At 61.4% G+C, this 13259-nt stretch overlaps 1 protein-coding gene across 2 annotated transcripts; it reads right to left on the bottom strand.

Annotated features, from left to right (window-relative positions):
* Nucleotides 1–873: 873 nt before the first annotated feature.
* Nucleotides 874–9051, bottom strand: DDR2 (discoidin domain receptor tyrosine kinase 2). 2 transcript variants are annotated; one of them, XM_088524398.1, is made up of 16 exons: nucleotides 8997–9051; nucleotides 7695–7797; nucleotides 7366–7597; nucleotides 7058–7205; nucleotides 6746–6851; nucleotides 6299–6482; nucleotides 5982–6225; nucleotides 5698–5760; nucleotides 5390–5520; nucleotides 4856–5066; nucleotides 4037–4260; nucleotides 3729–3865; nucleotides 3156–3347; nucleotides 2638–2866; nucleotides 1901–2050; nucleotides 874–1162 (listed from the first exon to the last, which is right to left on the bottom strand). In XM_088524398.1, the coding sequence occupies exons 2-16, from the start codon at nucleotides 7772–7774 to the stop codon at nucleotides 1025–1027; spliced, it is 2469 nt and encodes an 822-aa protein (XP_088380524.1). In that variant the 5' UTR covers nucleotides 7775–7797; nucleotides 8997–9051; the 3' UTR covers nucleotides 874–1024. The 2 variants fall into 2 exon arrangements, with proteins under 2 accessions (XP_088380524.1, XP_088380523.1); XM_088524397.1 differs by having other exon boundaries at nucleotides 2638–2872.
* Nucleotides 9052–13259: the final 4208 nt, after the last annotated feature.

The raw sequence follows: 13259 nt of genomic DNA on the forward strand, positions 1-13259 counted from the left end.
CATCACAGCTGAAGATGTGAGGAGGACCTGGAGGTTTTACCTCAGAGGTAAAAGAGGCTGGCTTTCTTACGTCTCTGCAATGCCACCCAGGGAAAGACACGGGAGGCGCTTAGCTCCCACACCTGGCTGCCACACAGCACCAGAGGGGCACCAAAAATGCCCCTCTTCGGCATGTGAGCAGCTCTAAAAGGGCCGTGGTCTGATGAGAGGAGGTCCCTTCCAGTGCATGCCACAGCGGTACTGGGGGGCCCACGGCGTCCTGGTGCACGTGGCAGAGCCACCGAGTGCCTGCGTGGCAATGCTCCCGCGCAGGAGGCAGCTTCATCTCTGGGTCGACACACTGCTCGCTCCAGCAGCTTGGAGGAGTTAGGAGTGTGGTCGGGCTTTTCCCTTTGCCACCGGCAGCTGGGAGGCAGGAATGGGGCATCCCCCGCGCCCACACAGCCTGCCCAAAGCCGGGGAGGTCCCGAGAGCTTCAGTCTTGCCCTGTAATTGCACAGCCCACTGTGAGCTAGCGGCAGCGCCTGCATCGCCGCAGGGCTCCGGGGCGCTCTCTGCCTCCAAGCCCCGTCCACGCACGGCTGCTCGGGGTCGTCTTTCTGCAGAGCCCTTTGCTGTGCCAGGTCCATAGCCAGGACACGTCCTCCTGCAGATGCGTTCCTGGGGCACAGGCCAGGAGCTTCCTCGTGGAGAAAATACAGCTAACGTTCCTCCCCTCTGAACAGGGGAGAGAACCCACTCTGTCCAAATCCGTTGCCACCAAGAACACGCTGCATCAATAAATAACTCTTGTCTCAGCCCGCGTCGCTCCCAAGCTCAGTTCAGCAAACAAGTCCAAGCTGTCCAACCTGCCTGGGTTCTTCTTGTTGCTTTTGGGGTTTTCTTCTTAGGCTGTTACTGTACAATGAGAACAAGACCAGCTGCCGGGGTTTTACTGCTAAGTCCAAGTGAAGTGGCTTCAGTTTGTGTATGAGGTTCCTCTGGGGATGGGAAGGGGAACCGGGCTAGGTGGGGGAGCAGTGGGTCATTCTTGACTGGCTGATTCCTGGAGGAGGCGATGGATCTCCTGAAAGGAGGGACGATCTTTAGTGTCTCGTCTCCAGCAGCTGAGCATTAGCTTATAGACAGAGTCAGGGCAAAGTGCAGGCTGGGGAAGGTAAGTCTTCAAAAAAAAGAGAGAGACAAAGATTAAAAAAGGAGTTCAGACAAAGGGCCAAAGGGAAAAAGACTTAGAGGGATTACATTACTGCCATGTAAAACTGATGGGACAAAAACCAAACCAGGCCAATGGGAGGCTGATTTCTCTGTGCAGAGGGCACCCAGGCAGGGAAGACTCTGCTGCTTTATGCTCATAGAGGAAAGGAAGCGACCCAGAACTGCAAGACAAGTGCATGATAGGCCAGGGGTCCTTGATGGGCCATGAGACTTGCCCATGACTCACAACCTGGCTGAACACTGTGTCCCCTGTGTCCAGGGATCGGAGTTTGTGCTTGGCACAGCTTGGATCTTGCATGGTACTGAGTGCTCTGGCACTGTCCAGCAAAGGGTGTAAAACCAGTGGACCTAGCGCTGTGCTCCCATAACCTGATGCGCACGGAGGGTGGCTTGACCCTCCTCCCAAAACTGCACAGCTGGGAGGGGGAAAAAGCACGTGCAGAGGCCAGCAGGCAAAGAGTGCCTGATTCTGTAAACCACAGATAGAGCCCAGTGCGGCATCGGCTGCCCCTACTGCACCTCTGGTGTTGCCCAGCTCTCCTGTACAAATGCTGGGGACTCTTTGCAGATTTTTCTTTGATGTAGTGCACCCCATTCCATAAAACCTGTGTTTAGCCAAGCTTTCTCTCTGGTAACTTTAAATCTTTGCACACATCTCTGGGCTCCCAGGCTCGCCCATCCCTACCTGCCGGCCCTGGTCCCGGAAAAACTCGCCGGTGTTTTCGATGACCTGCTCGTCCGATAGTTGGGAGTAGGGCTGCTCCCGGCACAGCGTGAAGGTCTCCCACAGCGTCACGCCGAACGCCCACACGTCGCTGGCCGTCGTGAACTTGCCCTGGTCGCAGGGAGCAGCGTGAGGAAGGCGGGCAGAGCGGATGGCCCCGCGCGCTCGCCCCACGGCTGCCCACAGCCATGCTGGGCTCATGTCCCGGCTCTCCCTCTCCCACCCCTGTGCCTCCTGCGAGGAGAGGCCATGGAGCTTTGCATTGCGGGGGCGAGTTTGAAAATGGTAGCCTGTGGCATGAGCCTCACAGCAGAAATGCTTGGAAAAGCACCAGTCTTGGGCCAAAGGGGCCATGCAGCAATATGGTCACTGAACACCAAGAGCAGCTGCCCAACAGTGGATCCTCCCAGGCTTGGAAAATTACCTTGTCCCAATCCACAAATGCTGCTGCGCTCTGTTGCTTCCATGTCTGCGTGGTTCACCCTGAACCCAGAGATGCTGCCTTGCTGCAGCAGCCACAGAGCTCATGTGTAGATCACACACGGCCTGAAACACGTTGCTACAGAGCAGACAGTTCCCTCATCCCTCCCAGTGCTCACACGCGTGGGCAGGAGCCATTCCCTGCAGCTTTTAGCCGGAGGGAAAAGAGCCGTGAGCAGAGCCAAGACTGCTGCAGCATGAGCCAGAGCCCCACGTACCAGCAGGATGCTCTCCCAGGACATCCAGCGGATGGGGAGCACGGCCCGCCCCTGGATGCGGTAGTAGTCCCCGCTGTACAGGTTCCTGCTCATGCCGAAGTCAGCTATCTTGATGGTGTACTGCTTCCCCACCAGGCAGTTGCGTGTGGCCAGGTCTCGGTGCACAAAATTCAGGGAGGACAGGTACTTCATGCCAGAAGCGATCTGAGTAGCCATGAACCGCAGGTTGCTGTAGCTGCAAGGGTAGGGAGAGCTGATGGAGACCTGAGGGGTTGGGTAGGATGGAAGCTGGGAGGTTAAGCCTTGAGCAGGGTTTCCCAAAGCACCGGAATGGGGCAAGGAACCCCCGCTGCAGCAGAGCTCAAGCAAGGCTGTGGCAGACCTGCCTGGGGACGACAAAGGTCCTGTGGTGACACCAACACGCTTGCCAAGGGGGCAATAAGACCCGAGCATTGCACGAGGGCTGGGCAGGGGAGGCTGAGAACGTCCCTGCTGAGAGCATCGCGTGCGGGCACTACCTGACAGTGGGTGCGTTGCTGGCCGGGGGACTCTGCGGCTCGTGGCGGGACAGGAACTGGTTGAGGTCTCCGTTCTCCATGTACTCAGTGATCATGCACAGCGGGTCATCCGCGATGCACACCGCCAGCAGCCGGATGATGTTGGGGTCCTTGAGCCGCGACATGATCTTGATTTCCTTCAGAAAATCATTCCTTTCCGGAACAGAAACCACACGGATCGGATAGACAGACCCGCAGGGGCACAGAGGTGCCCACAGATGGGCCAAGCATGCCTTGCACCCAAGGGAGCCCCATGGCAATGCGGGTGCCTGTCCCTGGTCACCCCTGGATCTATTTTGAAAGGACCTGTTGGCTCATGTCTGACTGGCACATGGGGCGGGCTTGGCAGGGGAAATGGGAAGCAGGTTAGGACCAGCAAAGAGTGTGGTCCTCGCTGCTTCACCAAACACCTGGCCACAGGAGGAGGGGACATGTCCCCAAAGGCCTGACTTTATTAAGAAGGGCTCTGCGTGGCCCGGGGGAGCTGCTCTGCGTGCAGCAGTGCTGGGGCTCGTGCCCTGCCGGACCCAATACCTGGCATTCTTGTTGGCATCTGCTCGCAGCATTTTCACAGCTACCAGCACGGGTTGGTTGGAAGTGGTGTCTAAGCCATCCAGGGCAAAGTCCTTCCCTGCAAACTTCTCCATCCCCTCCACTTCACAGAGATGAACCTGGAAGGAGGGAGCAGGCAGCACTTACCTCCCTGTTCAGCATCCCGCTTTGCCCTGTCCCTGCAGCCCAAATGCCCACAGCACCGTGCTGCCCGTCCTGCGGCCTCACACACCACTGGGCTGGCAAGAGCTGAGACGAGAGAGCTGTGCCTGGCGCCTGCTCCCACGCACCTCGCCAAACTGGCCCTCTCCCAGCTTCTCCTTGAAGGTCAGCAGCTTCCTGGGGAACTCCTCAACAGCCACGTCCTTGCCGGAGAGCAGGTCCATGGTGAGGGCCGGCACCGAGTAGGTGTTGCCACCCGTGACACCCTGCAGGTTCACGATGTCGGCCTCGGCGTAGTGCGGGACGCCCTCGGGGCTGCTGGCCTGGGCCGGCTTCACGAGGCCGCTGCAGCCTGTGGGGAGATGGTGGGGCCGGCTGTGGTGCGCGCACCCACTGCGCCAGGGCCGGGCACCCTCCAGGCCCAGCGGTAAATCCTGCACTAAAGTAAATCCAGCTTTGGCCCCAGGAACATATCAGGAACCGGGTTCCTTGGCAAGCCCTGTCTTAGCACAGCACCTCCTGCAGCCTCTTCGCTTGCAAGACGTGCACCCGGGGGCAGTGCAGGTCCTGCCCAACACAGGAGATGGACAGGGGCTGCCCCAGCTATAGCCTCACTCACGGCTCAACCTTGCAGATGCCTCTTGACTTGCTATGGAAATGCAGAGCAGGACTGGGCTTCTCCCCAGCTTTGAGCAAAGGGAGGGAAAAGCAGCCACAGCAGGACCTGTCCTCCTGAGGGACCCCCTCCTCACAGGACAGGAGGGGGTAGTTTCTACAGGAACACTGAGGTGGGTCAAAACTCCTTCTGACTAGAGCTCTGTGCCCATAAACGTACCAACATGGATTGTGCCACTTGTGGGCAGCGAGGCTGGACCGTGCAGCAGCCCGAGCCCGTGGCCGGGTGCTGCCCACTCCGCTCACAGACTGCAGCATTTGGCATTTCTCACCTGTGTCTTCATCCCCCGGCGTGAACTCAGGCAGCTTGCGTATGAGGCGCGAGGGCTCCTGGTAATCTGGGCCCAGGGGGAATATGCGGTCGTAGGTAGAGTTGGACTCCTGCTCACTGGACGAGGAGGAGCGGTTGTGGTTGAACATGCTGGACTCACTGGGCAGGGAAAGGCTGACGGTCATTTCATCGTCCAGCATCCTCCGAGAGGCCTGTGTGGTGGGGATGAGGGAGGAGAGAGAGCTGGATGAGGTCCCAGCGGTGCTGGTGGGACAGGGCTCCTGGGTGCCTCCAGCCTTCCCTCCGCTCAGAGCAGCTGTGTCCCAGCACCAGGTCCAGGCTGTCTGGCCATGTCCAGTCCCGAATTCCCCAGCTAAAGCCTCCCACCTCTCTAGTGCTGCAGGAAGGCTTGAGCAACCACAGTCTCCACTTGCCCCTTGCCAAGCACACGGGAAAACCCGCTGGGCAAAGAGCCCACAGGATGCCATGCCCAGCACTCCCAGGAGACCTGGCCAGCTGCCCCACGCTTGCCCACCTTCTCCAGCATCTTCTGCCAGAACTGCCGCCACAGTATGATGACGATGATGGCCACCAGGATGAAGATGATTGCCACCAGGCACCCGATCAGGATGCGTGTGTTGCTGTCGTCTACCTTGAGTGTGGGGTCTGGCAGGAGGAGGGGAGAGCAAGAACTGGTGACGCTGGGGCATGGGGAGAGCAAGCGCCAGCTCCTGTTTCCGCACTGGCCAAGCAGACCCTCTCCTTCAAGCCCCCAAGCGCACTCCTGGCCATGTGATGGAGTGACGTTCTTTTCCAAGTGCAGCAGGATCATATGGGCCTTACCGTATGTGGTGGGAGCTACAGGCACCTCCGGGGGGGCTGCCGAGTTGTTGTACATGGCTGCATCTGGCAAGGGAGAAGACAAGGTGCTCAGGGACGCCAGAACAGCCCCTGCCCCGCTCGCTGTCCAAAACCCCCCGTGCAGAAGGGAAGCAAGGCAAGGTCCGTCCCGCGGGGCCTCGCGGGGCAGCAAGCATGGATGGCACAGGGGCGCCGAAACCCCAAAAAGGCATGTGGGAGGAGAGCATCCTGCAGGGACCGACCCCTCCTGGGAGGGCCGCTGGTACCTGACTGGAAGGTGATCTCACTGAACATCATCCAGGTGTCAGCAAAGTAGTACTGGCACTTGATGGCACTGGCCATGCGATGGAGCAGGGGCACAGTGACAAATCGGGCGCTGGGGTTCACGTCGTCCAACACCAGCACCGAGGAGATGGTGTTGGGCTCCCACTCGCTGGTGTCAGAGCGGAAGTAGCATTGCACCTCCTTGAAGATCTTCACCCCCTTGGCGAACATGTTGTTGCAGTGCACCTGTGGGGCAGCCCGTGAGCATGGCCCCCGTGCACAGCATCGGGGATGGGGAGGCTGCCTGCGGGGCACAGACCTTCATGGTGGTGAAGTTCCTGATCCGGTCAAACTCAAATGTGATCTCAACGTAGCCGCCGGTGGTGCTCTCGTTGCGCCAACCAACGTAGTCGTAGCCCGGCCACACGTGGTACTCGTGGGTCTGCGTGAAGTCGTCCAGGCCCGACACCCCGTCCGTCAGCTGGCCGAGTCCTTCTGTCATGCTGGCACGTACGAGGCAGGAAAGGGAAGGTGACTCTTGTGTGAATCCCAGAAACGCACTGGAGCAGGACATGTCTCTTCCCCTTTGGGGAGACCTCCAAGTATTTGACCTGCTGAGGACCTCCCTGTCTTGCAAATGTGGAAAACAAGCCTTTCCAGGCACAACCCTGTGCCCTCCTGCCTCAGTTGTGCTGCAAGTGCAGAACAGAGAGCAGACACGACACCATCCACAGAGTGCCCACGCGCACGAGCCCCAGGGCCTCACCTGTACCCAAACGCTCCGTCGTACACAGAGTCATTCAGGTAGATGACGGTGCCTCCAGGAAGGACGAGCTGCTGCCCAGCCGGGGCATTGTAGGACACCAGCCCATCTGCGGGGAAGGGAGCGTGAGCAGCCCCTCTCTCTGGAGACGCCATTCCCAAGAGGGATCGCGGCTGGGTGACCAGCACGGCCAGCCCTGCTGCGCATCCTGGCCACGTGGCCCTGCCGCCTCCCAGGGGGACAGACAGGCACAAAAACGGTCTGTCCCAGAGCCACGCTGGTGCCACAGGGAAGGATGCCGGCCACGCCACCCACCGAGCCACACGCATCCGTACAGCTCCACGCGCAGGCACACGTTCATGGAGTGGTCAGTGACAGGGATGAAGCGGACAAAGCGCGCGATGAGGGGTGGCTCCAGGTCCTTGAGGACGATGTCGTACGGGTTGGTGTTTCCATCCAGGACCTGAGGAGAGAGACATGCAGTTGGGGTGGGAAGGTGCTTGGGGAGGGGGACTCTTGGGGTTTGCATGGACCTTGGCTGGGTGCCACCCTTGCGTCCGTGGGGCCACTGAAGGGATCACAAGCACGACTCCAGGCAGGAAGAACCTCCATCCCCACCTCACCTGCTTCCCATGCCGGTTCCTCCAGGAGATCCATCGAGTGCCGTCCCGGCTGTAGTTGATCTTATACATGGGGGCAAACTCGTTCCCGTGGCCGCCTGCGTGGCGCCCCTGGGTGCCCACCAGTGTGATGAAGTGCAGAGCATGCAGGTCGATCTGCAGGAACTCCTTGAGGTCATCGGGCTCCACTGGGATCTCGGGGCACCAGGCGCCATCGCCGTCCTCTGAGTCCAGCCTGGAAACACCACGGGGAGAGCAGTGGAGCAGCTCGCACATGGGGACGCAGGGAGAACTGCCCCGCCAGCCCTCCCCACGCTGCAAAGGGCACTCACCGTCCATACTTGGCCGCAGTGGACTCGGACCACTGGCTGGAGGCCGAGATGTCCTCGTCGGGGATGTGCCCGCCGGACATGCCCAAGGGGTACCGGCACACGGCTGCAAGGAGAGCAGCGGGGCGCTGAGCGGAGGGTGCAGGGGGCCTGCCCGTGCCCCACAGCGCTGCGTTGGCACCTCTGCCAGCGCCTGGACCTGCCCGCAGGCTGGAGCTGGGGCTGGGGCATCGCGCTCCCCTGCCACCAGCGTCGCCACCCCGGCTTCTAGGCTTGCTAGAAACGCGGTCTCGCCTGCAGCCGCCTGGCCGGCTCCGCAGCGAGCGAGGGTTAACCCTGGCCCCGGAGCACAGCGCCATCCTGTGCACCAGCCCTGCTCCTCCGGGGCCCCGGCCGGGAGTGGAAAAGTACCTGGTGCCCGCGGTGCCGTGCAGTGTCCCGCGGGCACCGGCCAGCTCCCTGGGCACTGCATCCAGCGCCGCTTCCCAGCAGTTATTTTTCACGCCCAGCTGCCAAGAGCGCTACTGAAAGAGCGTCTTGTTTGGCCGTGTTTGCTGTCTCGCCACCGGCTCCAGCCCACAAAGCTGCCTCCACAAACCACCCCCGAGGAAACGGCCGGGCAGAGGCCAAGGGCCGAGGCGGCGCTGCGGTGGGAAGCCCTCCTGCCCTGCGGGCTGCTGCTCGCCCCGTTCTGCAGCCGGCAAGGACCTGGAGTGCCGCTCGCCGGTCCCCATGCCCTGGGGTAGCGTTTGCCACCTTCTTCATGGCATGTGGGACCCATGGGAGTTTGTGGAGAGGCTGCACCATGCGCAAGGGCCTCACTTAGCACTTCTGGCCCTTGTGCTAGAGCGACCAAGATACAGGTTCCCCTGCATTTCAACAGAAACATCTCCATGCCTCATCTGCTGTGTCGAGGTAGCACCCTGTGGAAGACCTGGATGAGCATCCAGGTGGGAAGCTACCTGCAATCCTGCAATGCAGCCTCCTTGATGTCCTGGACACAGACCTGGCTGCAGAGAGGGAGCAAGATCTCAAAGCCTATCTCAGCCCATCCATGTCCATCCTTGTACTGTGGGTAAAAGGGCAGAAGAGGGACGAGCTCTGCAGGTGCAGTCCCTTTAATGGGATTTTCTTGCTGACATTCAATCCAATCTCCGCCCATCAATCCAATTCAATCCATCGCCCCATGCACCATGAGGCAGCCCGTGCCGAGCTGAGCTCGCCCTGAGGGTGAGGAGCAGGGCATAGCAGCAGGGCCAGGCACTGTTTGGGTCACTGGCAGCGATGGGGATGTGCAAGACTTACCCGGGTTCACCTGGGCTCTCGCAGCCTGCGGGATGCCCAGCAGGAGCAGCAGCAGGGCCGGGCTGGTGAGGGCTGTCATGTCGGCAGCACGTTGGTCCTGGAGCCTGCGGAGACAGAGCCGGGACTGGTCACGCTGAGGCACCACCGCGCTGGTCCAGGGCCACCACCCCCACACAGAGGCCCCTTGGCCTCAGCGCAGGAGGGAGCCCTGGCCCACGCATTGCCATGAGAGTCATCAGAGCCATCCAGCAACCCCGCTCCAGGACAGTGCCGCCTAGCTCAGTATCGCTCCAGAAATGCTCCGACTGGCCTCCCCATCCTCAAGAGGTTTTGAAAGCAAGATGTTGCACAACTCCGTGGTGTAACAAAATAATAACACATTGCAAAACACAGTTTCCTTGCCTTCTGGCTCAGCAGACACAATCACAGATAATTGACCGTGATTTATAGCATATTTATTGTGACAGTTCTCTGGGGCCAAGCGTTTTCCAGACCTGCCAAGGCAAACTCCCAGAGGAGCTGAGAAAAGGCGAGCGCGCTGAGGAGGACCCCGGTGAGACGCCGTGGGGACACGGAGCAGCGCTGGCGAGCGCCGTGACCCACTGTGCCGGGGCTGCCCTGTGGGGCAGGGCTGGGAGCCAGCGCGGGCGCCCCGGCCAAGGGCTGCGGTGCCAGAGAGCGCAAGGTGCCGAGGGGCTGCCAGGGGCCTCCGGGCGCCTCCCGCCGCGGTTTTCCCAGGCCTGGCCGGGAGGAGTTTGTTAGATGCGGCGGCGAAGGGTGCGCGGCCAAGCAGCAGAGCTGATAAAACTGTCACCCACCCTGGCTGGGAGATGAGTGCCAGGGCACCCTGGGAGCAAGGAGGGCCCGTGGCACAGACAGGCAACGCGTCCTGCTCACTGCTCCACAGGGCACTTTGGGGACGGGCTGGAGCCATCCCGAGCTGCCAGCCATTATCCATGAGGATGGACGGAGTGGGGCGAGCACAGGCGGGATTGCAAAAGAGGGAGCGGGGCCTGGCCAGATTGCAAGCTTTGTGGCGGGCTATTTAAAGCAAAATAAAAGCAACAGATCCTCAACAAGTGGATGGTCTGGAACAGGATGGTTAATTACTCAGCTCCCCGTACAGGTGACGGGTGGCCTGTGAAGGCCTGTGCTAGGTGGCCCTGCGCCCATGAGATGAGGCAGGTGGCTGATGCACAGGTAGCTCTCTAGCAAGCCACAGCGAGCTCTAGCAAGCCAAGGTGAACACTAGCAAGCCACGGCGAGCTCTAGCAAGCCAGGCCAGCACTGGCTGTCCCGTGGAGGTGGAGGGTCCATAGGCCACAACCATCTCCACGTCCCACGACCATCTCCACATCCTGCCCCAGCATGGCAGGGCCGCTCGCTGCCCCACGGGGGTGCCCTCAAGAGCAAGATAAACCCCTGCAGCCCCCTCACCGCCGCTCACCCGCACAAGCCGCCCGCGAGAGGCAGCTCAGCGCCCTGCGCGGCAGGAGCCGCGGTGGCAACGCGGGGCAGCTCACGGGCACGTTTTATACCCCTTAGGTGCGCGCGATATAAATATTTTCAACCTGGGCTGCTTTTTCTGGCCGGGCCCTGTGCTCCGGCTTCGCTGCGGTGCCGGGGCCGAGCGCTGCCGGGACAGAGCGGCCCTTTGTGGCGGTGGCGGGGCCGGCCGCGGCCAAGGCGGCCTCCCGCCCGCGCGCCCGCGAGCGCCTTCGCCGCCGCTGACACGTTGCTAGCAGCGCCGGAGGACGTACGAGTAAACACGCTGCTTCACATCGCTTTCTCCTTCTTCTTCCTTTCTTTTTGGAAAAGCTCATGTCGTTGCGCGTTTTTTTTTCGCTCCCCAGCCTGGAAAGTTTAGGTAGCGGCCTACGTGCCAGCTCGCCCGGTCGCAGATGGGGATTTCAACTATGGAGCTCCGCACTGGCCAGAAGTGCCCGCGAGGCTCCTGTTCAAGCACAGCCAACTGCTGCAGCATAAAAACGCTCCATTTCCTCCCGCAATCCAAAAAACATCCGCGGATATTTTTTTCCCCGCTATTCTTTCAGCCTGTGTAAACTCTTCAAGCATCGGGATACCAGATGCTGTAGCTATCCCGATGCTTGAAGGATTACATTAGGCTAATCCAAGGCGACTTTCTCATCGCAGCCATGGCGAGAGGCGCGCTCAGGGGCACCGGGATGTGGAGCACAGTGACTCACGAGCTGGGGCTCCGGGCAAAGACACATTTGCTTGGAGAGGCTGCGAGTATTGGCACAACAGCTGGAAATCATCTTTGTTCCACCAGCTCCGAGAGTGAAACGGCTCCGCTGCATTTTGCCTGAAAATGTTTGCTGAAAATTTCAAGCGCTGGAAATTTTTACTGCACCACATTTTCAGTGTTTCTTCCTGGCACATTTCGCTTAGTTTTCAGCATTCCTCCTCACTTTTTTTTTTTTTTTTCTGTTTTGTTTCCCCTTGTTATACACAAAATTACCAGGGAAAATTTTGGGGAAGAAAATGAGGAAAAAAAAAAAAAGAAAAGAACCACGAGACCCTGCCTGGGTTTCGTGAGCCCCAACCAAGGCATCTGCCCGCTCGTACCGCGCGCCAGTGGGACGCACAGGAGCCACACGCGAGGACGAGCCCCCGGACGTGCCCCAGAACGTGTCGTCCCAGACACACGTGGCACTCGGGGCCTGTGGCCGTGAGCCCCCCGACACGCTCTGCCCTTTGGTCCCCAAAGCACCATTTCAGAGCTTCGATGTGCTGGACATGGACCCACTTTCTGCAACTGCGAGTGCCCCGCGGCACGAGCCGGCCCGCGCGGATGGGGAGAGCCGTGGCGGCAGCGGCACCCCACGAGGTCCCTGAGCCCCCTCACGGGTCGGTGCTGGGTGGCATCGCCCCCGGGCAGCCGCCGGCAGCGAAGGGGGATGCTCGGCAGCGCCCGGCCCCGTATCCACACCCAGGCTGGGCACCCTGGGACAGCCGTCCCCAACACCGGCGCTGCCAACAGCAACAGGAGCGGGAGCCAAGGCAGACGCACCAGGAAAACCCCACGAGCGGGAGGAGGAGAACAGGGGGTGTCGGGAGAGCGAGGGGCAAATTCCATCCCCCTGGCGGGGAAGCCACCCCGCCAGTACCAAACTCAAGTCCTGGCATTTGATACTGGGGACCCAGATCCAGAACTGGCCCCAGGGGTCCCCCCAGCACCGTCGCCCAGGACCATGGAGCCCCCGCGCAGCGCAGGCGGCCAGCGTCCCCCCGCGCGCCCCGAGGACACTCACCGCGGCGCCGAGCCGCCCGGCCGCCTCCTCGCCCCTCGGCCCGGCCGCAGGAGCCGGGCGCCGCCGCGCAAACTTCGCCGGGCTGATGCAAGATGCCTTTGAGAGCGCTTGTGCATTCTGTGGATTCCTGGGAGCCGGCCAGAAATCCCACAATCCAACATCTCGCACATTTGGTTTCAATTAGGGCGCAGAGAGGGGGAGCTGCGCGCCAATCCAAGCGGGCCGCTCGGCGGAGGTTATTTTCCGCGACCCGAGGGAACGCGCGCAAAGCTGTAATTTACAGCAAAACCCATTCATAGCGTGAGGGAAAAAATAAATAAAAAAAAAAGTTACCCGCGGCCAGCGCGGGGACCCAAGGCCACGGGCAGCGCTTCCCGGGCAGCGCTCGCCCCTTCCGCCGCGGGGCAGCACACGTGGCCGGGCCCACGCGCGCCGGCCCCGGCGCCTCCCGCCCCACGCGCGGGCAACGCGGAGGCGCCCCTGGGTGCCCCTGCAGGCCCTGCCGCCGCTGGGACCCTCCCCGCGCTCATCCCGTGGGTTTCGCGCTCCTCCCGCGCTGGCGGGGAGCCCAGCCCCGCTCCCGCGGGAGCCCCTGCTGCCAGCCAGCCTCACCGCGCTCAGCCCTGTGAGCTGGGGCCAGCGGCCAGGCCGCGAGGGCCCCAGGACCCCCCGCGGGGGACAAGGAAGTGGCACCCACACCGCCCCGGATGGGCCGGGCACCGGCCCAGAGCCCCGCGTGCGGCTGCCCCGCAGGAGCCACCGCTCTCCGGGCACTCTGCCGGATAGAGCTTTGTGCCCCGTGCCTGGGGCTGCGAGGGAAAAACCCTCGCGCTGAAGCTGGAGCCCTGACAGTTCCTACCTGCTCCAGAACTAACGCCCCAAGGAAGGCACAGCCCTTGGTTTCCTCAAGGAGCAGTTTAAGCGAGTGCTTGGTGCCAGCGGACGCGCTTGGCATTGCTGCCCAGCGTCCCACTCTGTGCAGCAGCCT

Source organism: Tinamus guttatus, unplaced genomic scaffold, assembly GCF_059628265.1.
Source record: "Tinamus guttatus ecotype Peru unplaced genomic scaffold, ASM5962826v1 Tinamus_guttatus_pri_ptg000211l, whole genome shotgun sequence".
Classification (NCBI taxonomy): Eukaryota; Metazoa; Chordata; class Aves; order Tinamiformes; family Tinamidae; genus Tinamus; species Tinamus guttatus.